The following is a 26,139-nucleotide window of genomic DNA, read 5'->3' on the forward strand; positions in this document are numbered from 1 at the left end:
TACCTGGATGTCACATTTGGTCAACAGTGGATCGGACGTGGTGGTCCCGTGCGTTGGCCTGCTCGGTCACCCGACCTATCATGTCTTGATTTTTATTTCTGGGGTCATATGAAATCGCTAGTTTATGACACCCCTGTTGACAATGCTGAGGAACTGGTTGCAAGAATCGCAGTAGCTGCCAAAGAAATTCGAAATTCGCCTGGAGTATTCCAGAATATTCGGATGTCCATGCGTCGGAGATGTGAGGCGTGCATTGTAGCCCGTGGAAGAAACTTCGAACACTTACTTTAATCCATGTACCTTTTGCTTCTTTTCATGTATTATTAAAACGATTTCTCACTTACGGTCTCTTTTCTTTATGGTGCTTCTGTGTACAACACCGCTTCAGGAAAGCATTTCCGACCCCACATTGCTATATGATTTCGAGTTGTCAGGATGTACCCTACCCCTCTTAGAAGTTCTGAAACGTTTAACTGAAACACCCTGTATATAATTATGTCATAATCATATAACATGGTATAATTATTGTCTTAAAACTAAATACAGAGAAAAATAAATTTATCCAAAATACACATACACTTCCCCCCACCCCCCCATTCAAAAAGAATGTCAAAAACTAATTCATGTTTTACATGGATTTGTAAGGTAGAATATGACCCTGCATTGCAAAATCAAGATGTCACACAAAGCATGAGAGTTATTCATATATTCACATTTCAGTACAACTTTTGTTGTTTGTGAATTTTGGCACATTCATTACTTTGGTCATGGCGTACTAGTTCACATGCATATACCATGTATTATATCTACAAATGTGCATCCACAGGCAAAAATATATGTATGTTTAGTTGGGATGAGGTTGTCTCCTACAAGGTGTGGTTCTTAAATAATGAGACTGTTGCAATAAAATAAATAAAACGAAATATTTCCTATCTTAAAAGTTATCCACTTCAAAATAATTGCCTTGAGCTTGCACATGCTGTTCACAATATGCTTCTTCCAAACACAGAAACATTTCTGGAAGTCATCTTTTGTAAGCCCTTTAACACTTTGGTTGTTTTTTTTCTGAATGTCTTTAATGGACTGAAAATGGGTTCCCTTAAGTATACTTTTCAGTTTAGGGAAGGGGAAAAAAACCACAAGGGGATAGGTCTGGCAAGTAGGGTGCATGTTCAACCACAGGGATTTGTTTATTTGCCCAGAAACTGGTGAACAGAGAGTGTGTTGTGTGCTGCAACATTGTCTTACTGGAGCATCCAACCATTGTTCACAATTCACTTCACTTTCTTTGAATTTTTTCAAGCAGCTTTGCCAGAACTTCAGTGTAATGTCTGTTTTCACGGAATGTATTTAGCCATAATTCCTTTAATAATGAAGAAAACAAGAAGCATGGTTTTCATTTTTGATTTTGACATTCATACTTTTTTTAGTCCAGGGAATTGTTTCACCTTTTATTTTAGTTTCTGAGTTGTGAGTTGTACTGGGGCAGCCAACTTTCGTCGCAAGTAGTTAGAGTACTCAGAAAGTTTGGATTTTCTTCACTATGTTTTTCAAAACATCTTCACAAATTTGAAGTCTAATCATTCAAAATTTATGGTACCATCTATGGCACACTTTTCTCATGCATAAATTTTTAGCATTAGCATTAGCATTAGTAGAGGCATTTGATGCAAGAAAGCAAGCTTATGCAGCATCAGCCAAAAAAAAAAAAAAAAACCCACTTCCACTTCACCCCTCTGTTCGTTCAAAATACCTGTCCAGCTGAGCCTTAAACTTATTTAGGCTATCAACCTCCACCACAAGGGATGGCAGTCTGTTCCACCAACCAACCACCCGCTGGCCAAAGGCAAATTTCCGCACGTCTATCCTACATCTGTCTTTCCTCAATTTGAATTTATGCCCTCTCAGGTGATTTTTCTGAGCTAGAGGAAGAATCCCATCAGCATTGAGCATGCTTAAACCATTCAAGGCTTTATACACCTCTATCAGATCACCTCGCTGGTGCCTAGTCTCCAGACACTGTAATTTGCAAAACTTAAGCCTTTCTTCGTAAGAGCACCCCTTTGTTCCATTCACTAATCTTGTTGCCCTTCTCTGTACTCGTTCCAGCAGCTCTACATCCTTCTTGAAATGAGGCCTCCAGACCTGTATACAGTACTCTATGTGTGGCCTGACCATTGCCTTGTACAATGGAATAATCACCTCCTTATCCCTGCTGGAAAAATTCCTGTATATCATTGACAATACTCCATGAGCTACTCTTGCAGCCCGTCTGCACTGCTCAGAGAACTTCATATCTGCCTGCACAATCACCCCCAAGTCCCTTTCATTCTCTACCACTGTCAGTGTAGTACCACAGAGTTGATACGTTGCCCTGGGGTTGCTGTTTCCCATGTGTAGTACTTTACATTTGTCAATGTTAAACTTCATTTGCCACCTCTCAGCCCATCTGCTCAACCTTTCCAGATCCTGTTGCAGCAGTGTAGTGTCAGTAGTGTCCTTGACAACCCTGCCAACCTTTGTATCATCTGCAAACTTGGACATTAAGCTTGATATACCATCATCAATATCATTTATAAATACAGAAAACAATAATGGACCCAACACTGAGCCCTGAGGGACTCCACTAATAACATTAGTCCACGATGAGCAGTGTCCATTGATTACCACTCTCTGTCTTCTCCCCCTCAACCACCCCTTTATCCATAGCAGCAATTTGCCTCCAATGTCACACTGCTCCAATTTGTGTAGCAGTCTTCCATGTGCAACAGTATCAAAAGCCTTTCTAAGATCCAAGTATATAATATCAAAGTTATTCCCTGCATCCAGTTCTTTTGTGACTGCATCATAGTATCCAATCAAGTTGGTCAGGCAAGACTTCCCCTTAACAAAACCATGCTGTGTCTGAGCTATAACTGAAGTCTTGTCTAAATGATCCTGCAGTGCTTCTTTAACCAGTGCCTCCATTAATTTTCCTGGAACAGAAGTTAAGCTCACAGGTCTATAGTTACTTGTGTCAGCCTTTGATCCTCCTTTGTGAATTGGGGTCACATTTGCACATTTCCAGTCTATGGGTACCTCCCCTGAGTCCAAGGAAGCTCTCATAATTATGGCTAAGGGTTTGCTTACTTCCTTTGCTGCCTCCTTTAATATAACTGGATAGATCCCATCCACCCCGGGTGCCTTTCTTGTGTTTATCTTCAACAGTTTCTCCTCCACTTTACTCCCAGTTATTTCAAGATTCTGTAGCTTACTGCTAGAGTTGAATACACCTCTGGCATTCCCCTTGCTGAATAACTCCTCATGTGTGAATGTCGATGCAAAATATTCATTTAGTTTGTTAGCTACCTGAGCAGGATCATCAACAGTTGACCCATCAATATCAAGTGGACCAATCTGATTCATCCCCTTCCTTCTAGAGTTTACATAAGTAAAGAACTCTTTGCTGTTTTTCTTTGCATCCCTTGCCAAGGATTTCTCGTAATCTGCCTTCGCCTGCCTAACCTCCTTTGTAACTTGGTTGCATATCAACTTGTATCTATCATAGGCTTCTGTGTCAAATTTTCAAATTCTGTGTCAAATTTTCAGTAAAAATTTGTCCAACTGTTTTTGACATATTGAGTTTTGATGCAACCATTCTAATGCTTAAATGACAATCAATGTCCTCACTTGGTCCACATTTTCATTAGTTTTCATGGATACCAGATGGTCTGTTTGTTCATTGTCTTCACATTTTCTCTTCCTTCTAAAAACATTTTATGCCACTCAAACACACAAGCTCTTGCCATGGTATCTTCCCATAAACTTGATGTAACAATTCATAACTTTCAGTTGATATTTTCTTTAGTTTTGTTAAAAATCTAACATTGATTCACTGTTCAATTCTTTTGTCTGTCACTTTTCTGACAAACTGCAAAAGCACAAGGTAATGAAAACTTGTCTCACTGCAAAGCAAATTGGCATACAAATAGGGTAAGGTTCAAGGTCACCTTCTGTGCCTTAGTATCATAGGCTGCACATGCAATCTCATTGTTTAATAGTCACACCTTGTACTTTATTCAACTTACATCCTCAGCTGGAGAAGCCTTTAAGCATTTTCCTTGTCTCTTATGGGTTTCAATCCTAGACCACTCCAAATAAGTGAAAGTAGCAAAGTCCCAATGCTGTCACTGATGATCTCATTTCAGCAGAATCAGCATGCAAACACCCTATAACAGACTGGAAAATTGCTAATCAAAAGCTATGCTATAAAATAAAGAAAAGATTTTAAAACAAAGAAAAATATCATAATTATTTAATTTTTAGTCTTTTTAGACATGACAGCTGTTGTTTCTTTGGATTTAATGGTGCAAGGGCAGCTAGGCGTGATAACACATATAGAAAAAGTAACTATTGTTTTCACCATGCCTATCAAAATAGATTTCTGTGAAATTTATATTTGGCCCTTTTACAAAGGTTTGTCAAGCCTCACCAAATTAACTCCATTACAATTGGACCAATAGAATGTTACCAATTATAATTTCTTTTTTTTTCTTTTTTTCCATAGATATTACATAGGTTATCCACATACTGAATATTGTAGCTGAGGCATTGGATATTATGTGTGCTGTGTTTTTAGATAATATATTATACATGTGCTGATTTGAGAAATGAATGGGCAATATAGTAGAAGTGCAGAAATGCAGTCTGAAAAGGTGTTTTTTTTTTGTAATCAACATAACTACTAACTACTATTTGCTTATTATATTAGCCTGCAGAAACATTAAAAATGCATTATACCAGGGGCATTTGAAAAGTTCGTGGCTAGAGTATGAACAGTCACTTTGTAGCCATCCAATATTTGGGAAAAAAGAGACTAGGAGCAGAGGCAATTTATGAGGATAAGGTTCCGACACTGGGGTAGGATGTCCCTTCTTATTCCTTGGTTAAGAAGTGGGCAGCAGAACTTAAACAAGGGAGGGAGAGCCAGGATGATGACCCAAGTTGTGGAAGACCTGCAGCATCCATCACACCAGAAGTTGATCACTCATCACCACATCCATGATGTGGTAATGCATGATCTACAAATGACAGTTTTGTACATTGCCAGCATCTGGGGCATCTCATCTACACAGGTACATATAATAACAAAGCTTCTTGCTATGAAAAAAGTGTCAACATGATGGGTCCCAAAGTTGTTGAGAACAGACCGAAAACACACAAGAGTTGTCAATCAAGTGAACATTTGCATTGTTTACCAAAGCAGATAAGGAAAATTTCCCTGCAAGGTTTGTGATCATGGATGAGACATGGGTCATCAATTTCAGCCAGAGACAAAGGAGCAGTTCAAACAGTGGAAACGCAGCTCTTTTCTCCCTCCAAAGTAAGCCAAGTCAAATTCTTTCAGCTGGCATGGTGATGGCATCACCATGCCAGCTGAAGAAATTGGGATGCTCATGAAGTGTTGCTAGTGGATTACCTTCAGAAAGGTTAGGCAGTCTCGGGGGAACATTATGCATACTTGTGAGGGCTTGCATGAAAACATCAAAGACAAATTGTGAGAAAAACTCAGCAAAAGAGCCTGGTAACATGTTACCAGGCTCCTCATATAAACCATTCATATTCAGGCCATGAACTTTTCAAATGCCCTTTATATTTCATTCATTAGTAAAATTCAGGACAAAATAAGTAAATGAACTTACCACCTTCATTTGTTTTTACTTGTTTTTCATATTCTTCTACTTTATGGTTGAGATTTTCTATAGATTCTGACTGCTTTGCCAACTTCAATAAAAAAAAAAAAAAAAAATTAAAAATCAACTAATTATAAACTTCATTCTTTTGATTATCTTATTGATTTCAAATTAAACTTTTAATATGAACTAATCTGGACAAAGAAATTTTAAAAATAAACAGGTAGTTTTAATTTTTATCAGGAAAAAATTATTTTTTTCCTGTCATTAAAATGATCAATTTGTGAAATTATGAGTAAGTTTCATGATAGTAAACTATCTGTAAATAAAATCAGTCCAAAAATAGTTCAGTATTTAAAAGTAGTGTCATAATGTCTGCCTTATTTCATTTGAATATATTCTTTTTCTTTTTTAACTGGATTCTAATAGCACTTTTTGTCAATTGATTTTATTTTAACAACACAGTCAATTAACAGCCATCCATTAAACACTTCTATTACATTTAGAAGGTACAATACAAATCACAAAATTCTATTATTATTACTCACTCCACTATGTATGTGCATAAATAAAGAACATAGAGAAACAAATACAGTAAGTCCCCCACTTAGATAAGCACAAGTTACGTAACTTCAGACATGCGTAAATTTTTTCCACTCTTTTTTTAGGATTGTAAAATTTAAAACAGTAAAAAAAAAAAAAAAAAAACCACCAATCAATCAATAAAGATGAACACGGTACATACAAATTGTACAAACGAGATATGGAGTAACAACCTTAAAAAATAGGAATGAAGAGAACATTTCGAAAATTTGTTTTCTTTTATAGACTAAAGATTTTAGTGAAGGGGACACGCATTTCACCATAATAACATAAAAATCCACAGAATTCCAGCTATAGATATTATTGCAAATGAAATAAGATCAAGTTTACTATCTGTTTATAATGAACTGCACTAACAGAAAAGTCCAATAAACCGAAAACTGCAAATTGTCTATTGTTTTATGGTCATGACCTCCAGAAATGTGCTTTATTATTGCTCACATTTTAGTAAAATGTGAGTGCATGAGGTGATAATAGTGTTTTTCCCCTGTAAAGTTCTTCGCAGAAAATTTCATTTTGACTGTTATCATGGTACAAACTAAGAGAATAAGTGACAGCAGTACTAGTAAATCTACCAAGAAAAGGAAAGTTATCGATTTGGATCAGAAAATTAAAATAATAAGATGTGTGAAAATGGTCAAATATTAAAAAGTATCGTGCGGAATTTAGATTTGCCAGTGTCAACAGTTAACACAATAATAAAGGACAAAGACAGAATATGTGAAGAAGCGGTGAAGGGATCAGCACAAAAGAAGTCAACTATAATAACCAAGGCTATGAAATACATATCAGTTTTTACAGTACAATAACATGCATTTTTCCTTTCTTTTATGTTTTCTTTTCTTAGTATGAACCAGAGCTGTGATGCTCAAGTTCTACGTTGATATCAATATTAAATAATAAGAGGAGTTTACCTCAATATAGTATGTAGAACACTTCCGTATATTACTCTCCAGAAATTAAAATAAAAAAATAAAAAAAACTTACATTAGAGTAACAAATAATTAAAAAATAATGAAAAATCAATTTAACACAAGAAAATTCAATTTAACGCAATTAAAAATAAGAAAATTAATTAAAGGAATTTGAACAAAAAAATTGCAAAACGATTTTTTCTTTCCTGAAGCCAATAATGCTCTTTGACCGTATGTCGTGATCACAGGAATGAAAATTACCGAATATGGTTGCGCATGAAACTTAAATAGGGATTATTAGTCTTCACGCATGTGCATAAAAGCCCACGAATCGGAGATCAGACATGGCCGATGAACATTAACAGAATTTTTGTGTAATTTAATTTCAATGGTTTCTGAAATTAATAGTCGCGTATAATTACGTTGAACACTAAGTATTTTGGCCTCGTTAAATAAATAAGTGTTTTTTGTTAACAGTGTGGATGGCTAATTCTGATGCTGCACGAGAAGCATGAACTGAAGCCACATGTTGATTAACACAAATATTCAAAGGAAAACGAGTCGAACCCTGGTAAGACGAGTTGCAATCACCGCAAGAAATGTTGTATACCAGACTGCAGAATATGTTTTCAGCACATTAATATTGTAAAATAGCTACTGCTATTTAATCTTTAAAAACTACCAGTAAACACAGATCATCCACATACAGCTTTTTGTGTCAAGATGGATTATCACATCTGACATGGAATTACAAATTCACAAAACATATCTTAACACCTTATATTTGAATGTGTTTCACATATGAGGAGCTTTTTATCAAAACATAACACATCCAGTACATAAAACTTAACAGAAGAGGCATAAAATGTATATCTTCATTTCTGAGATACATATACATTCAAGGTGCAAATGGATGCCAAAGTATAAAGCTCATTTAGCTTATTCATGGCAAAAACAAGAAAAATTATCATTCTTGAATAGTTATCATAAAACTTTTAAAAAATGAATTAAATGTGACTAAAAGCATCCAAGTGATCCCATGGAATCTGTCTGCTTCTACTAATTCCATAATGTCTTTATATACCTTAGATCTGCTGAGTATTTCCTGGTGTCAGGTAGCTTTGGGATGGTGACCCAATCTTTACATAGTACATTATTCTTTCCTCCTGAGGATAATGGGCAATTCATTGGGAAAATTTCTTAAAAAATTTGTGCAAACTAGCAACATTTCCTCCAGAGCAGTCTTTAAAAACGTAGCTAATATTCACAGGTTTTGCTTTACTCAGTCCACTAATTATTGGGATTCACATCTTAGTAGGGTAAGAAGCCAAGAAAAAGTACTGTAACAAGACTTGGTATTTCTTACCACTGGATAAAATTTGTTTTTGATATCTGAAAGTATCACAACTCTGAGCAATTCATTTTCTTGCTATCATGCTTGAAAAGTTTTTTTTTTTTTTTCCCTCCATTTCAAAATTGACAAGTTAGGATCAGGATCAGCACACTTTTCACTTTTAAAGCCAGAAGTCCTGAAAGACCCAATTTTTTCTCAAATTAATAACTATTCAGCCAACTTTCTCAAACCAATTCAACCAATTTTTTCAAACCAATTCAACCAATTTTTTCTCAAATTAATAACTATTCAACTATTCAACCACTATTCAAATTAATAACAGTATTTTCCATTTTAAAACTCAAAAGGAAAAGTGCAACCAATACAACCACAATAAATGGAAAAATATTTTACATGGATGACAGATTCTGATAGATACTAATGGTAGGAATTCAAGTTTCAAACAAACCATAATGACAAATTAAGTATCATTGTGGTTTATTTGAAATTTGAATTTGTTAGCATTCTCAAGCTGAAAAATATTAAGCTAATGGATGTAGACCACAGACTGCATGAATCCTAAGAGCTATAAAAGGGCAATATAACTTGGAATAAAATCAAACTTTACACCACACAGTATTGCTCATGAAAATGTTATGTTAAAAAAATATTCCTTAAACTATTTAATGCTTGGACATGTATTAGGTTACATTTCAAAACAACTGAGCAATGAATTTTTGAAGCAAACCTAGTTTTAAATCACATTTAGTTGCTAAAATTTTGCTTCTTTTAAAGAAAAATAGTGGATTCACAAAATGAGCTAAAAAAAAAGTCAGGTTATATCTTAATTTCCATAATTACAGACATGTTATGTTTTGAAATAAAAAAAATCTCCCCATATGTTCTTTTCCTATTCAAGTCTTAGATTTTTATTATTATTTTTTTTTATGGCACTGATCTCCCACATGGAGAATTCTTCATTTCTCAAGACGACTTTGTATTATATCACTTCAAAATTGCTGCAATAACTAAAGCTTAAAGGTAGTAAATTCTTTGTAGGAAGATATAATGCATTACCAAAAGGATTTTTCCTTCTTTTAATAGAAGAAAGAAAGAACAATACAGGAAAAATACAATAAGATATAAATATTTTGACTCCATCTTTCTCTATATGGTGGACTTATCACACTTAGCCTGAACATCCAGTTTAAAACACCTGTGAAATTTTTCCATAACCATACAAACTTAATTTATTCAATTAACAGTTTTTTCCTATAATGTTTCGCTTCAAAGTATCACTTACTTCTTCTTCTTTGCCCTTTAATTTTTCTTTGATAGTTACCAGTTCTTCTTGTAAATGCTGAAGCTGATGTTCTTTTTCACTCAACAAGTCTTCTTGTTTTACTGCTATTTTAGCCCGGACTTTCAACTGAAAAAAAAAAAAAAAAAAGTATGTAAGACTAATAAATAATAAAGTATGTAAGCTAATATTTTAGAAGAAAAATGAATAAACCAAAACATTTAGTAAACGATGGCTTTACTGCTTTTTAAAAAGTTCTCTATTTTTAAAGAAAATCTTACAAGAAAAAGTAATGAGAAGTTTATCTGCATGTGGAAAAATATAAATTTGACAGAAGTAATTTGGACACATCGTGTTTGTTTGCATTTTCTATATCGCAAAAACAGGAAATTCATGTTTTGTGCTATATTAAACTGCTGGTGCCAACTAGCATCATGACCCAAATAAGATACAATTTAAAACACACAAAGCTAAGAAAATATAGAAATATAGAGGGATAAGAAAATTAATGGTATCATTTTGTTTGGAAGCTAAAATGTATGATATACTGAAGAAAAGGAAAAAAACCCTCAAAATTAGCAACCACTGATAAGTAAGAAGATCAGTTAGAAAAAAAGTATATGTCAGCATTAGAAAATAAATTAGAATAAAAAAGAATGACAATAAAATGAATGAAACCAATAAAAACGTAGGCACTGCCTTGAGAAAATCTTGTCAAATGGAAGTATAAATCTGAAATTGAAAATTTGATTTCCATTATTTAATAACATTATCGTCATCAGCCATTTTCAATCCACTGCAGGATGAAGGCCTCTCCAGCAACTTTCCAGTTCATTCTGTTTTGTGCAACGGACATCCATTTGCTACCCATGAACTCGTGAATTTCATCTGTCCATCTCCATCATTGTCTTCCAGGTTTTCTTCTAGCTCCTCTTGGGTACCATTCTGCTATTTTTTTAGTCCATCTGTTATGACGTCTTCAAGCTGTGTCCTGCCCAAGATTATTTTAGTTCTTTAGTTTTGATAAGAATGTCCTTTAGTTGAGTTTTCTGCCTAATCCATGTTTCTCTTCTTATTTAACAGTATGATTTTTAATATAATTCATTCCATTCTTCACTGAGTAGTTTTCAGCTTCTCTTCCATTCTTTTGGTGAGTGCCCAAGTTTCACTTCCAAAAGTCATGGTGGGAGTATACATTGGTTCATTATTTTAAATTTCAGACAAAATTGGGATATTGCTCCTCAAAATTTTGGATGGATAGCTTTCCTGAAAGCTATCCATCCAAAATTTATTCTTCTCTTCACTTCCAGCCATTTATCATTATTACAGCTAATGACTTGTCCCAGGTAAGTATATGAATCCACCTTTTCAATTACTACTCCTTCAATGATTATATCCCTTTCTGTGGCATACTTGTTTGTCATTACTTTTATTTTAGCCATATTCACCTTTAATCCAAAATCCTTGCTAACTCTGCATAACTGATTAAGGTTTTCCTCTAATTCTTTGGGATCATGGCTTATGATCACACAATGTCATCTGCAAATCGTAAATGGTTTAGGTACTCTTCATTCACATTGACCCCTTTCCGCGACCAGTCTAACCTCCTGAAAGCTTCTTCAAGAGTAGCAGTAAAAACTTTGGAGATATTTGTGTCTCCTTGTCGAACTCCTTTCTCAATTTTATATTTATTACTGTCTTTGTCTAGTCTAATAAAGGAGGTAGCATTCTCATATATTTTCTTCAATATCATAATATATGGGATATCTATGCCTTGTCTTTCCAGTGCCTGAAACATTTCCTTATGCTGTATGGAGTCAAATGCCTTTTCATAATCCACAAATGCCAGGCATAATGGTGTTTATATTCATTTGCTTTCTCCATTAGTTGTGATATTACGTGAAGGTGATCCATAGTTGAGAATCCTGTTCTAAAGCCAGCTTGCTCTTTCGGTTGATTCTCATCAAGTATTCTTTCTAATCTGTTAGTAGTGACCCTTGTGAACAACTTGTAGATGTGGGATAACAAACTAATTGGTCTATAATTTCCAATTTCTGATTTATCTCCTTTCTTATTCAGCAAAACTATGATTGCATTATTCCACTCCTTGGGCATCACGCGCCTCTTCTAATGCATTTTGTGAAGAGTCTTGCCAGATTCTGTGTCATGTCTCTTCCTCCCAATTTTAACAACTGTATAGTAACTTCATCTTCCCCTGGGGCTTTCTGATTCTTCATTTTCTTCAACATGTTCTACCTCATCAGGAAGGATATCAGGTATATCATATGTGTTACTAATTTGTGATCCATCTTCCCCACTGCTGGCATCATTTCCTCGCTTCTTGTATAATTCTTTATAGTAGTCTTCTGCTATTTGAATTATGCCTTCTCTGCTATTTATAAGTACATCGTCTCCATTCTTCAGTTTCAGTATCATTTGTCTTTCTGTATTACTGCTCAAAGCTGCTGATTTAAGTACTTTGTTTTCCCTTAATGCTTGTTCTACTTTTCCTGTGTTAAATCTTCTTATGTACTCTCTGAGTCTCTTTCTAATGGCTTTGCATAACTCAGTATACCCAATTTTGTTCTTGTCAGTGTTTATCTTGCTCTTCATTTGTCGTCTTCGGTTCACCATGACAAGTGTTTCTTGACTAATTTTTTCTTCTTTGGATTTCTTTTTAATTATAGGTTCCTTGGGCTTTATCACTTTCAGAAAGTTGTAGTATTTCTCATCAATATCTTGTTAATAACAAAGAGATTAATTCAAAAAGAGAACCACCAAGATGAAATTATGATTTTAACGAAACCAATAATCATAACTAAGAATCAAAAATTTCAGAAATGTGTATAAAAAGTGAAAAGTTTCTTATTTTGCCATATTAAAGATAAGACAAACAGGTTCACTGGAATGAGCAGAAAGTTCATAACAAAGTGAATAAAGTAGTTTAACAGAAAGTGAGGCACCAGGATGAAAACAATAAAGATAATTAGCACACAAAATAGGACGACATTTAAGAACAGGAGTAACTCAATAATATTTAAGTTTATCTAGAACCAAAGCCAATTTATTTAATCAAGGACCAATTAAATAAATCAAAAGCAAATAAAAAAAATGTGGCTATTTTCACACCAAAAACTTGGAATATCAAAACCTAAGGTAGAAATATTTTAAAAAATGAATAATGCACTTAAAATCATCCTCAGAAACTTGAATGATACTGAGAAGAATAGTAGATTAACAAAAACAACCTGGATTTATTAGATGACTGTTTTCTACAGTATCATGTTAGAGAGGAAAGAAGAAAAATTAAAACTCTTGATCTGATTATCAGAAGGCCTTCTTCATGAATTAAGAATTTCCAAATAAAAGAACCACTAAATGGCAGTGACCATAAAGTGTAGTCACCTTTATAAAAGCAAAATCCCTTCCCTTAACCCTTGTCAAAGGTAAAGGGAAGGGATTTTGTTCTTTAAAGATGACTACAATGGTCTTAGTTTTAAATGCTTTTTAGCAGTACCAAATGATGAAGTTACCAACTGTAAACTCTAGGTGGGAAGTAATCACAGATGCTATTAAGCTTTTTATATCAACTAAGGGATATTTTTCAAAGTTTAGATTTAAATGGATGCCAGATGAACTGATGAGACTAGTGGCAGAAAAGAAAAATGCATAGGATGATTATAGATTATCAGGGGACAAAGAAACAGTAAGTATGAACTAGTTTGCAATCAGTCATTAAGGTGGGAGGCTACGCAATCTAAGACAAAATATGAGATGTCTTTGGCTAAGAATGCTAGGAAAAGTAGCAAAGAATTCTTTGCTTATGTTAAGACTAGAAGGAAAGAGATGAACTACATCCACCCACTAGATATGAATGGCATCATTATTCAAATAAATCTTCCATTCACCCATGAATACTGATCTTCAAAAATAGGAAGTATTAAAACCGACTTAAGAGGAGATTTGAACAGGTTAGATCTGAAACAACAACAAAAAAAAAAAAAAAAAATCACATGAGAGAGAAAACAAAACCAACAAATGCAAAATCAATGCACAGGCAAGGGCTTTCTCCAACTACACCATTTATCAAGACAAGCTGAATATTTTTAAAATAAAATTTAAAAAAGTACACATTTCATATTTTTATAAAATATAAAATTTAGAAGATATTCTATCTTATTCATTATTTTTTAATTTTTTTTATGACAAATGCTACACAAGCTTTGTTTCCTTGCATCATTCAACTATTTAATACTAATTTAGCAAATAAATGTCAAACTTCATTTTCAGCATAGTGTGCTACTGTGCAGGTTCAACTATTGAGATTAATATAAATTAAGAGGTGCTCTTATTAGGCAACATATTCCAAAAAGCATATAATTTTATTATTTTTTTAATGGTAACCTATTAATGTGTGAAGTCATACATTAATATTTGTAGAAGATTGAGCTTAAAAAATCAGCAACATGCTTATAGAAGCATTTTACTGTTTTTAGATATTTTTACAAATTTTTCTATATATTTTTTAAATTGTTCTCATTTGATTTTTGACAATAACTTTACTCTAATGTTGGGAAATCACGTCAAAATGAGAACAGTTGGGCAGGGGAGCTCTGTGGAGTGAGTTTCCACAGTAGCCCACACATTTTTGGAAAACTCACTAATGAAAAGGCCATTTCATTCAAACAAAAGTGGTACATGTACAAGGGATAAGTATCATGGGGCAAGGTGAATGAGCACTCATTTGCCCTGAGTACACAAAGTGATGAAATATGAATATGAACTGACGCAATTACTACAGATTTTGGGCAATGGGGTCCAAAAAAAAAAAAAAAAAAAAAAATCAGTTTAAATATTTTCACTGGAATTTTATAGTACTATTTATAATAACTATTTATACCTAAACTACATTACCAAGTAACTACTTTTGTTAAAAAATAAACTAGATAAAAGAAGTTGTTATTTGGTTTTTAAGAGCATTAGCAACTAAGGCCATATTGCTCCGGGGATATGCGGTGGTCATTCCGACCTTTCCACATCCTCCGCATTTGGTGGTCACGGGCTCGAACCCCGGTCTAATCAAGAAGCATGTGCTACGCACTGCTGCTCCTGCCCACCTGGCTACATAGGTGCCCATAAAAGAAGTAGGCAATGAGGTACTTCCCAGGGTTGGAAGGTCAGATTAAGTAGCCTGCTGAATTCAAAATATTGAGTAACACTACTTTATACAATACCTAATCATAAATGAAGTTTTTCTGCTTACCTTGGCATGATTGTTGTGCATCTCTGCTTGCAGTTTTCGAATTATTTCATTGCCTTTGTCAACTTCTTCTGTTAATGATTTTATAGCAGTTTCCCTTTTATTTAAAAGAACTTTGTTTTGCTCCAGCAAATCCTCAAGATTTTTCTAAATAAAGAAAAATCATATGGTAAAATTTTAATACCATTTCTTCAAGATTGGAGAAACAGTTACAGGGTGAATGAAATGTTTTGGGCCCAACTATGAAAAACAAAATAAAAATAAATAAATAAATACCTATTATTTTTTTACATTTTTCTCTTTAGTGAGACACTTCTGCTGCCATTCCTGCAAAGCTCTGATCTCATCCTTACAGATTTTATCCAAGCTGTCCAAAAAGTCATTGACAGAATTCAGATGACTGTTAGAAATATAGGTATGACAATGAATCCTAGCCAAATGTCTCAATTTGGGGAAAATATAAAGTCTGAAGGTGCCAAATCAGCTGAATAAGGCTAATCTGCAAGGAGTTTAAATCCACAGTTGTGAAGTGTATTTAAACATTACAACAGTCCCCGTTATAACCACAAGCTAGTGTGTCTTTGTTCACACTGTTCTGGTAAAAGATGATTCTTTTTGTGTGCTTTTCATACCACCTTAACCTTGATATTATCTGTTAATCTGTGAAAAATAAAATTCCTTCTTTGATGGTATGGATCGTTTCTAAATAATTTACTAACAGTAAACCCTCAGACTCCCGGGAGATTGATACCATCACTTTGCCACCAACAGAAAAGTGTTTCCATTGCTTAGACTGTTCCTTTCCATCTAGTTGGAAGTAATGGACTCAGATGTTTTTACACTGCCATCTCATATTGGATGATTTCAAAACAATAACAAACACAATATATTTGAATTTTACATGAAATGATCTTGAAAAACATGTTTCATAATGTGTGAGTCATACTTTACAGATTAATTTAGAGAAAAAATGAAAAATTCATAAAAATGTCTGATTCTAAATGGTTACAGAGCTCTGGCTGTTTGAATTTTAAAAAATGGCAAATGTGACACTAAAACTGATGGGTTGAAGTATGCCAAATTTTATCTGCCACAGCAGGTGTATATTTTGTAATGTTCATCTAATACAAACTTCAAAATTGGCTACTTAGTTGATTTCAGTCCTCTATATGACAGCATAATAATTTTGGCACTTGTTGCTCATGTGGAGAAATATAGGTTTGGAGATGTACAATAGACGATTTTAGCCCAGCGAACGGTGGCAGGTCACCCGACAGGTTACCCTCATAGGTAATGTTACCATCTTAATCATTAATACAGTAATACCCCGAAGTTACGCGATAGGTGGGTCCGACGAAAATCGCGTAAGTCGGGGTACAACTTTGCATATAAATACATATAAATTTTGCTTAATTGGGACAAGGACTAACAAAAACACTAGTTTAGAAGAAAAATATTAATAAAATTGCAGTTCTTTATACATATTAATACAAAATATGTATTAAAAAAACAAATGACTTACGTTAAAAAGTTATTTCGATGTCGATGGCTTCATAAAATCTAACAAATTCGTCTGACGACACAGCGCGTTCTTTTTTTCACGCAGAATTTCTTCGTAGCAAGCTAATAATTTTTTTTATTCCTTGCTTTGTAGCTATAACGCGTTCTTCGTTCCATGTGCTTTTCGCCGTTGCTTCATTTAGGCCTGTAGCACGTGCAATATCACATAGTCTTTCATTTCGCTCAAAGCGTTTCACAATTTCATATTTTTTCTCTATCGACAGAGGCGGACTGGCCATAAGCCTTACCGGGGAAACCCCGGTGGGCCAGTGTGATTTTGGCCATAAACCATAGTATGAGGCCACTATAAATTTTCCTGGGTAAGAATTTTTGACCCAGTCCGCCTCTGTTTATCGATAACTGCTTTTCTTTTTCTCTCTGAATCTGCAGTGTCTTCACCAGGACGCTTCCTTTTCACACCTTTTAATTAAGTATTTTACTCATTTTTAGGGAATAAAGCACAATTACAAAACGAGGAGGCACGCTTGATACGCATAAACAAAGCTGCGCGCATGTAGCAACTGAATAAACAACACCATAAAGGCAGAGATACGCTATTAACACCTCACATTTCTAGGGGTTACTACCATAAAACAATAAAAATCCAGTTGCGTTTCTGCTAGTGAAATCTGTTATAAACTGGTAGTAAACTCGATCTAATTGCATTTGCGATTATACCGATAGCTGGAATTGTGTTGGTTTTTACGTTATTATGGTGAAATGTGTTTCCCCTTCACTGATATAAAAAACATAAAAGCAGCAAAGTTGAATTTTGTTCATCTTTCGCTCTCATTCTCCGCCGTCGCACCGTATATCGATAACATATGAAAAACGACCTTGAAGATAGTGGGCGGCAGCCAAACGAAAAAATCAAGAACCGCGTAACTCCGAGTTCGCGTAAGTCGGGGTAGCGTAAGTCGGGGTATTACTGTATTTGATTAAAAATGCAAAATTTTTTCTACCTTCCTAAATACAGTCAAACTTTTACTGGAATACAGGTAGCCCTCGATTGCACCAGGGTTAGGTTCCTTGGGGGGGGGGGACAGGTGCAAATGGAACCCTTTATATAATGGAGTCATTCGGAAATCACAGGGTTAGGTTCCAGTCACAAAAAATTTTACCTACCACTTTGCATCGATTGTTTTATTTTATTAACACTCTTCATAGTTGTAGTAATAGTCAATGGAGGCATATTCATACCTACACACATTAGGGTGGCTTTCACCAGATTCCATCCTCCGAATATTGCACTAGGATTCAATGAACTTCTTTTACCAGACATGTCATTTCTTTATTCTATTAAATTAAAAACTTTATAACATGATTGGCAAAAACTGCACATGGATATCACTATTATTTTTATTTAATTTATTAATAGCACAATTAATAAAAAATTGCTAGCGTAATAAATTTTCAACACATGTAAATAGCGTAAACAACAACCAACTGAAGGGCTCACCACATGGACCTTTACTACCTGCATCCACGAGTGGTTACTTTGAGGGCGGGAATCTTTCTCGTCTCTGATACGGATGTGCTAATTGCTGATTGCCTCAGATTGTCCTAAATCACATGAACAGTGGATAGCACAGTATGATGCCGACAAATTTTGTCTGACGATTTTAAATTTCAATTTATAAAAAATTTGCAAAAATAAATAAATAAAAATAAAAATGGCATTTTACCTACCACTAACCACAATGGCATTGTGGTTAGTGATCGCTGCAAATCGAGGGCTACCTGTAATTTCTGAAGTGATTTTCTTTCCTATGGTTTTTTGTACAGAAATTGCATGCACAAACTTGTCAGGTGACCCACTATCCTTCTTGGAACTATTTGGTTTTTTGTTTGAAGAGTGGCATGCCACCAGACAAACGCTGACCTGACACTGTGTTCATAGTGTCAGGTTATTTGTTTTATTTCTCCCGTTAGTTCAATAAACATCTATACTCTTACCCTAGTTGTTTTTGAAAGATTTATTATCGTCTTTATATAGTAAAGACATGAACACAACCAAATATCCTCTCTCTCAAGATGGCTTCTACACTGTGGGAAGCAAGACATAGTTTCAAATTTCATGTAATGTGAAGAGTTCAAGATTGAAATAAATTTAAATAAACCTGAAAATGAATGTAACTAATAGTATGGAATATATATGTCTGAATAGAAACATATGTGCATGCACATGTTTAAAATTTAACAGTCTTTTAAACTGAAAAAGAGACTGATGTTTCTATTTCCTATCTACAAAACTTTTTTTTTTTTTTTTTTTTTTTGCAATTTTCAGCAGAAAAAATACATATAATAAGTACTGCAATCCATTAAGAAAAAAATTTTAAAAATTTCAGAATTTAAAAAACCTAAATCATTTCTAAAAATTAAAGAGTTTTGAGCATCTGTCAGGTGACCCGCCGATATTTTTGCTATATTTTAGGGTGCCACTACTACCAGGTTGTTTGTTTGGGAATTTTTTAGGTGCATCAGCATCTATGGCCATAGTGCACCACCACTACCAGGTTAAAGGCCTCTTAAATCAGCCATGTTAACTGATCTTAAGTTGGAGGGAGGCAGAGAGAAAGAAAGAGAAGGATTTCTGCCATTCAAGCTATTCTGTGTTTTTTGCAGTCTCTGAATACAACGGGGAACAAACAAAATATATGGCAGGAGTATTATATACCTAGGCTATATAATAAGAATGCACATTTCACCAAAGCAATAAGATATCAAATACAGCCAGGTCTGGAGCTTCCTTAGCTTGCATTCTGAAAAGTTACTAACAGAAGTAGTGGAAGGCAACCAGCATGTTAAGTCTACAAAACAAAAATAAAATACCCTAGACAGTTTGGACGCATTTCAGCAAGATCTCAGACTCCTTAGAGGATAACTGCACTAAAGGAGGGAGGAATCAATTTCAAATCACAGAAACAATCTGCAAAAGTATCCAAAGCTCTAGAAAGAAACATAAAGAAGGTGGATAAAATTCAAGAAAAATCTTTGTTGTTTCACTCCTTCTTGAACCAATTTTGTTACTGTTCATTTTTAGGGTCCATAAACTAACAAAGTAACCCTTATAATGTCACTTGATTGTCTGTCTGTTCATCCAGCTGTCACAGCACTGTATCTCTGGAACCAGTTAACCTACTGACTTGAAATTTTGCATGGATTTGTACATCATGTGAGCCAACATAACGCCACATTGATCATTGTTGACAAAAATTTGTCTGAGAGATGGGGGGGGACAAAAATGCTGTCAACACCCTATAGCTTATTATAAACCGTTGGAAAGAGCTCAACAAATAGGTTTAATCACATTAGCTATGCGTTAGTCAATGCTTATCAAGGGAAAACTATTCCGACTGAAATCTATCATTTACTTTTTGTGTTAAAATTAAAAAAAATTTTTTATTGTATTTCGATAGTGCGCTTCTTTGTAACTCTCCAAAAGGAGAGTTACTCCTTTTGGTGACAAAAAGGTTGTTAAATAGTTAATAATTCTATAAAAGTCATTTATAAATTTTGTGACAAGAAGTATTTTTTAACAATTTTCAAAGCTGGAGTTGTCCCGGCAAGGAGGTACTCAGAGAGCCAGTGTTGAGGGGGTGGTGGTGGGGAGGCACCGGCGCGGAGTCTTGCACAGCCCTCACCTGCTAGTCGCTTCTCCCCCCAAGACTTTAAATCACTTCTCCAGGAAGAAGTCAGAGTCACTTCTCCCACCCTTATCATTCACAACTGGAAAGACTCAAATAGACAATGTTTTCATTAGTTCCTCAGTTTTAGGCCAAGCCGGGGTATTAGAAACTTTTTTCAGTTACCATAAACCTCTCTATTTGAGATGCTACACTAACGACCATTCATGACTACGGACCCTTCATCCTGAGTGCCAGGAACTCAGTAGTCGACCGATTTTTCTCATTTAAACTCCAATTGTAGAGGAACAAAAAATGAAAGGGTGGGGACAAAAAAATAATAAAATAAAATAAAGACTTAAAAATATAAAATGAGTAAATTTGTACTGAGGCAAATAAAGCCATCAGGTATTAGTACAGTCTTCACTGAGTGACCACTTTATTAGGTACACTTACATTGCATTTTCATGAAATGCAGTGCTCCTTCAGTAACATCATGTGTTCAAGGTGCTGTTAGTGCTATCAACATGGTATGGTAGTCTGCACCAGATGCCAACACAGGTATCTTGGGAAATGCAAACCTGCTGTGGTTTTCGTGTATGGCTGTTCTATGATTTATCAAGGTTCTTCCACTAACCAAATAACATCCAGCCAACAGTGATCCTGTTATCAAAAATAGCACTTGATGTGAAAGACCAATGGAGATAGAAAGGACTTCTGCAAGGCAACAAAAAGGTTATAATCAGTCATATAATAACCCAACATAACAGTAGTAATCAAAGAGGCATTTCAGAATGCAAAAATCGTATTCTGTCAAGTTGTATGTTTGGTCGTTGGCTGCAATACACCGGACAGGGTATCGCAGCCAACAACCAAACCAGATTCTACTGCTATCAGCAAAACATAAGTTACAATAAGCTCAGGAACACCAACACAGTACAGTAGAGGACTGGAACATTTCCTGGTCTGATGAATCCTGCTGTTTCACACTGATGAGAGGACCAGAATACAGCAAAAATAGCATGAGGGCATGGACCCATCCTACCAAGTGTCAACAATGCAGGTTGGTGGTAGAAGCGTAATGGTGTTGAGAGGATTTTTATGGTGCACATTGGGCTCATTCACACCAGTGAATTAATACATAGATGCCACTGGTTATCTGTAAAAAATTTTTCTGTCCAGGCTCATCACTACATGACTACAGTTTATCCATCTCTGAATCAGTTCTTCCAACAGGACGATGCATCATGTCCAGATCTGTACAAAACTCAGCTACCACCACATCTAAAGATGTAATATTGGAGTTCTTTAGATACTTTCTATTAGAAGCAGAAGTGGACTGTGAAAATTATATTCCACATAAATAATTTTAATGTGGAATAATTTTAATGCATATGCAGTGCATCTTGTGCATTAATGATTGTATGTATCTGCTTAAAAGAGTGAAAGCTTGAGTTAAATTAACCGTTACTTGATTGCTAAAATATTATATTGTCCCATAAACAAAACATTTAATTAAATTACAAATATATTTTGTTCTTCACAAATTTTTAAAACAATTCCTTTGCCAACTGTCTGCACTTAATGTAGCTAACTTGTGAGACATTATACTGTTAGACTGCTATACAGCAATGCCAAACCAGAGGCAGTACAGAGTGTAGAATAAGGAGAGAAATACAGATGGTTGTAATGGAATCATTTGGACTGAATAAACATTAATGTTAGAATTTAGTAAAAGTGGTTAATGTTAGTAAAAAATCATGGATGAAACAAAATTTGATTTTAAAATGCAGATTTTAAACAAAAAGAAACATATTCAGAAGATCATTGCTGGATTATCATAATTAGTTAATTTTTTGGAAGAAATAAAAGGTTCGAGTTTGACTAATGTGAAAAAAATAGAATAAATGCTTATTTCAAAACATGCACTAACAAACAGGTATATTGCTTGTAAAACAGAATTTCTGAGGATTGCAAGTCAAAGTAAAAAAGTATTATAGTGAATGTAATTACTATTACTACCAAATTAAAGAAATTAGAGTGGGAATTTTAAAATTAAACTGGTGAGAGTAACACAACGTTGAGGAATAGTGCATGCATTGAAAGTTCTTTTCATGTTAGGAACATTCAAGTTATTTCTATATGCTATGTAACTTAAATCATAATTCAGGTTGATATAAAAAAATCATCTTTATTGTGCAACACAGATTACATTTGCAAAGGGACAAACAATATTTAAGACTTTTATTTAGCAAACTAGAAGTCTGTCAGTTAGAGGTGGGAACAACCAAGAATCCGAAGGAAAAGGGAAATCTCAATTTGAGTTTTGATCTTGTAGTGGGTCAAATTAGGCAAATTAATTAAACATGCAAGATAAGTTATTTAAAAAGAACAGATAAAAATTAGAAATAACTTAAGAGAAAGCCTCAACAGAAATAACTTACATTTTGTGCTTGAGCCACCCTGAGTTGCTCTTGCAATCTTGCAACTTGCTGATCTTGGTGTACAGCATCTTGTTCAAGCCGAGATAGCGAATTCCGCAAATGTGAAATAGTCTTTCCATTCTCTTGATGCTCATTTTCCAAGCAACATTTTTCTTTGCTAACAGTCTGTAACTTCTGGTGAGTATGCTGTACTTCCTCTTCTAGGGTAATTAGCCTATGTCGTAATTCTCTAGTAGCAGTTTCACTTTTGTAATTTTTTTCTTGTAATTCCTACATCAGAAAGATTATGTTGAATAATTTATTTATATATAATTATTTTTCAGGGTGGTTATAAAGTTTTTATAAAATTAAAAACTACAAATATATTAGTCAATTCAGCATAGGGATTTCAGGATAGCAGCAGTGCCATATCAGGTTTTGTTTGCATCTTTATTTTTATTTTTTACATCTTTAATTCAAAAGGACTTTTGTGCTTGAGCTACTCTGAGTTTCTCTTACAATCTGCAGATCTTGATGTACAGCATCTTGTTCCAGCCAAGAGACCAAGAATACCGAGATAATGAATTTCACAAACATGCAATTGTCTTTTCATTTCCCTTAGTCCACACAACTCTTATCACCATTCAAGCACATTCAAAATTTGTACTGGCAGTAATTAAATATTTTTATTTGCAGTAACAATATAACATATGCGATTAAATGTTGTTTCAGTTTCTTTCGGAAACTTCCTTTTTGCTTTATTGACAATGCAATCCACTTCTATTGTATATTGCAATAAAGATATTATTTTAAAATCTTATAGTTATCCCAGTTGTTATGCATTGTTGAGAGTGAATACTATTTTTTTTTTTGAGACAACACATACTCTCATTATACCATTTTATCTATAGAAAAATCACTCCCAATCATGAAACTTTCAATTAACAAATGATTTTTCAGGAGCATATGGTATTTGTAACTTGGGAAGCTACAGCATAGTCATTATGAGAGCTATTTTATAAAATAGAATACTGCGACTGTGAATACGATATTTCATTTTATAGTGCACGTAGCATAACTAACTCTGAAAGAAATCAATAAGCAACTGCATATCCACACAGTAACTGACACCTGCCCAAAGTTCAGGTATCAGTCAAGCTTCCCATTATGAAGTGTACACATATACACACTGTGAGAAGCAGAGTCAACTAGTTTTTGTATATTTAAATTTCTACTGTATTCTGCTATAAATAGAAATATTTAGTTTAGCTTTTCCTGCTGAACACATTAAAAAAGTCAGCTAAATAAGCAGTATAACAGGATTTTTGAAAGAACTTAAACATTTCCTTAAACCTGGTTTAACTGCATTACACATAGATTATATAACCTTTGTATATAATTAATTTAAAAAATACAGTCAAACTTGGTTATAACGAGCATCAAGGGACCGACAAAATTTCCTTGTTATAACCGTTACTCACTATATCAGTGATAGCGAAGATGGGAAAACCCACGGAGCTGTTAAACAATAAACACTTTATATCAGTAATAAGTTAAATCTACCTCCCATTTTTTTAAATTCTCAATAACTTGATAAAAAGATGGATTCAAAAAACGAAATAAATATTAGAGAAAAAAATAAATAATATATGTATATACTTGCATATTATTTGTATTAATATGCTTGTATAAACTACAATACTAAACACAATTTATTTCTCTGTAATTAAAAACAATGCTATTTAATAATAAACACGATTTCAATTGGTCTTTATTTATGAATCTTAAAATTGATGTTTATTTTAAAGATTTCACTTTGATATTTCTTAAGTTTCCCCTTAAAACACTCAATGCATTAAAAGTCTCATTACTTGCCTCACTTCCTTCAAACAAATTGACTAATGTCTATTGCACCTTGAGCTTGTGAGATTGCTGGCACTGATTTTGATTCACTCTCAACTGTCATCATATCATCATCACAATCATCGTCGTTATATCTGTTGAGCACAGAGTCTACAATGTCACTCTCTATGGGAAGACCACTAGTTATCGATGTTATCTGTTTTAAAACCTACAAAGTTGTTACGTAGCAACTATTCAGATAATGGTAAGTTGTTTTCTTCGTTTCCAGCTTCTTCATCTACAATTGAAATTTCATTTGAACATAATTTTGATTTCTTGAAGCATTTCGATATGGTTGTCAAAGTAACACTGTTCCATGCATCATCCAATAAATTTATAGCATCCAATATCGATATAGATGCGGTAAATTTCTGTTCTCTTTGATGATCAGATGTAGAACTAGAAATCTTTTATAAAATCCTTTCAAACTCTTGATTACACTTATGTACATTGGTCGTAAAATTGATGTCACAGTGGGAGGCAGAAACACAAGCTTAATGTTGGACAAATTTTGAATCTGGGGATGTGCAGGATAGTTATCAACTAACATTCTTTTTTCTTCTTTTTGAATAGCTCCTTATTCCAATCGTTTCCATATTCACGAAAAATATCCGAAGTCACCCAAACTTTCTTGTTTGCAGTGCAATCCCCAGGAAGTTTTCTTACGTTTTTGAGACACTAAAGTTTTAATGATTTTCTGATAACAAACAAATTTTTTTTTTTTCAGTTCCTGTCATATTTACGCATATGAGCACTGTCAAGCGAGCCTTTGATTTTTTTCCACCAACACATTTTCCCCCTTTGAATTTAAATGTATTGTCAGGTGTCAAATTATAAAAAAGTCCCGTTTCGTCAGCACTGCAGTAATAGAGTCAGTAATAGAGGCATGTGATGCAAAAAAGCAAGTATGAGCTTAAAAAAAAAAAAAAAAAAAATATTTCACACAACCATTCCCTCTAAAAGTTTGTCCAGTTCCTCCTTGAATTTATTTAAGCTATCGCAACAACAGATGAAAGTTTGTTCCAGCAATTAACCACTTGCTGGCTAAAGACAAATTTCCGCACATCTGTTCTACAACTGTTTTTCCTCAATTTTAATTTATGCCCCCTCACGTTCGTAATCTGAGTAAGCGGAAGAATCCTATCAGAATCCGGCATGCTCAACCCAATAAAGGCCTTATACACCTCAATCAGATCACTTCGCAGGTGCTTAGTCTACAGATGCTGCAATTTCAGAACTTAAGCCGTTCTTGGTAAGAGGATCCCTTCGTTCCCCTCACCAATCTTGTTGCCCTTCTCTGTACACACTTCCTGCAACTCTACATCCTTCCTAAAATGAGGCCTGACCATTGCCTTATACAAAGGGATAATCACTTCCTTTTCCCTGCTAGAAAAACTCCTGTATATCATTGACAAAATCCCATGACACACTCTGGCAGCCTGCCTGCATTGCTCAGAAAACTTCATATCTGACTGCACAATCATTCCCAGGTCTTTTTCATTTTCTACCACCCTAAGTGTAGTACCATACAGGTGGTACATTTCTC

General features: G+C 34.3%; 1 protein-coding gene across 1 annotated transcript in view; it reads right to left on the reverse strand.

Annotated features, from left to right (window-relative positions):
• Nucleotides 1-26,139, reverse strand: part of LOC150078977 (spindle assembly abnormal protein 6 homolog) — a 100,699-nt gene that overhangs the window by 16,277 nt on the left and 58,283 nt on the right. The window contains exons 9-12 of the mRNA XM_090382908.1: nucleotides 22,713-22,982; nucleotides 15,086-15,229; nucleotides 9,826-9,951; nucleotides 5,682-5,763 (exon numbers count right to left, since the gene is read on the reverse strand). Of these exons, the coding sequence (XP_090239034.1) occupies nucleotides 5,682-5,763; nucleotides 9,826-9,951; nucleotides 15,086-15,229; nucleotides 22,713-22,982 (622 nt within the window). The remainder of the gene's footprint in view (nucleotides 1-5,681; nucleotides 5,764-9,825; nucleotides 9,952-15,085; nucleotides 15,230-22,712; nucleotides 22,983-26,139) is intronic.

The sequence above is a fragment of the Mastigoproctus giganteus genome, chromosome 10, assembly GCF_048544385.1.
Source record: "Mastigoproctus giganteus isolate SK-2022 chromosome 10, ASM4854438v1, whole genome shotgun sequence".
Classification (NCBI taxonomy): domain Eukaryota; kingdom Metazoa; phylum Arthropoda; class Arachnida; order Uropygi; family Thelyphonidae; genus Mastigoproctus; species Mastigoproctus giganteus.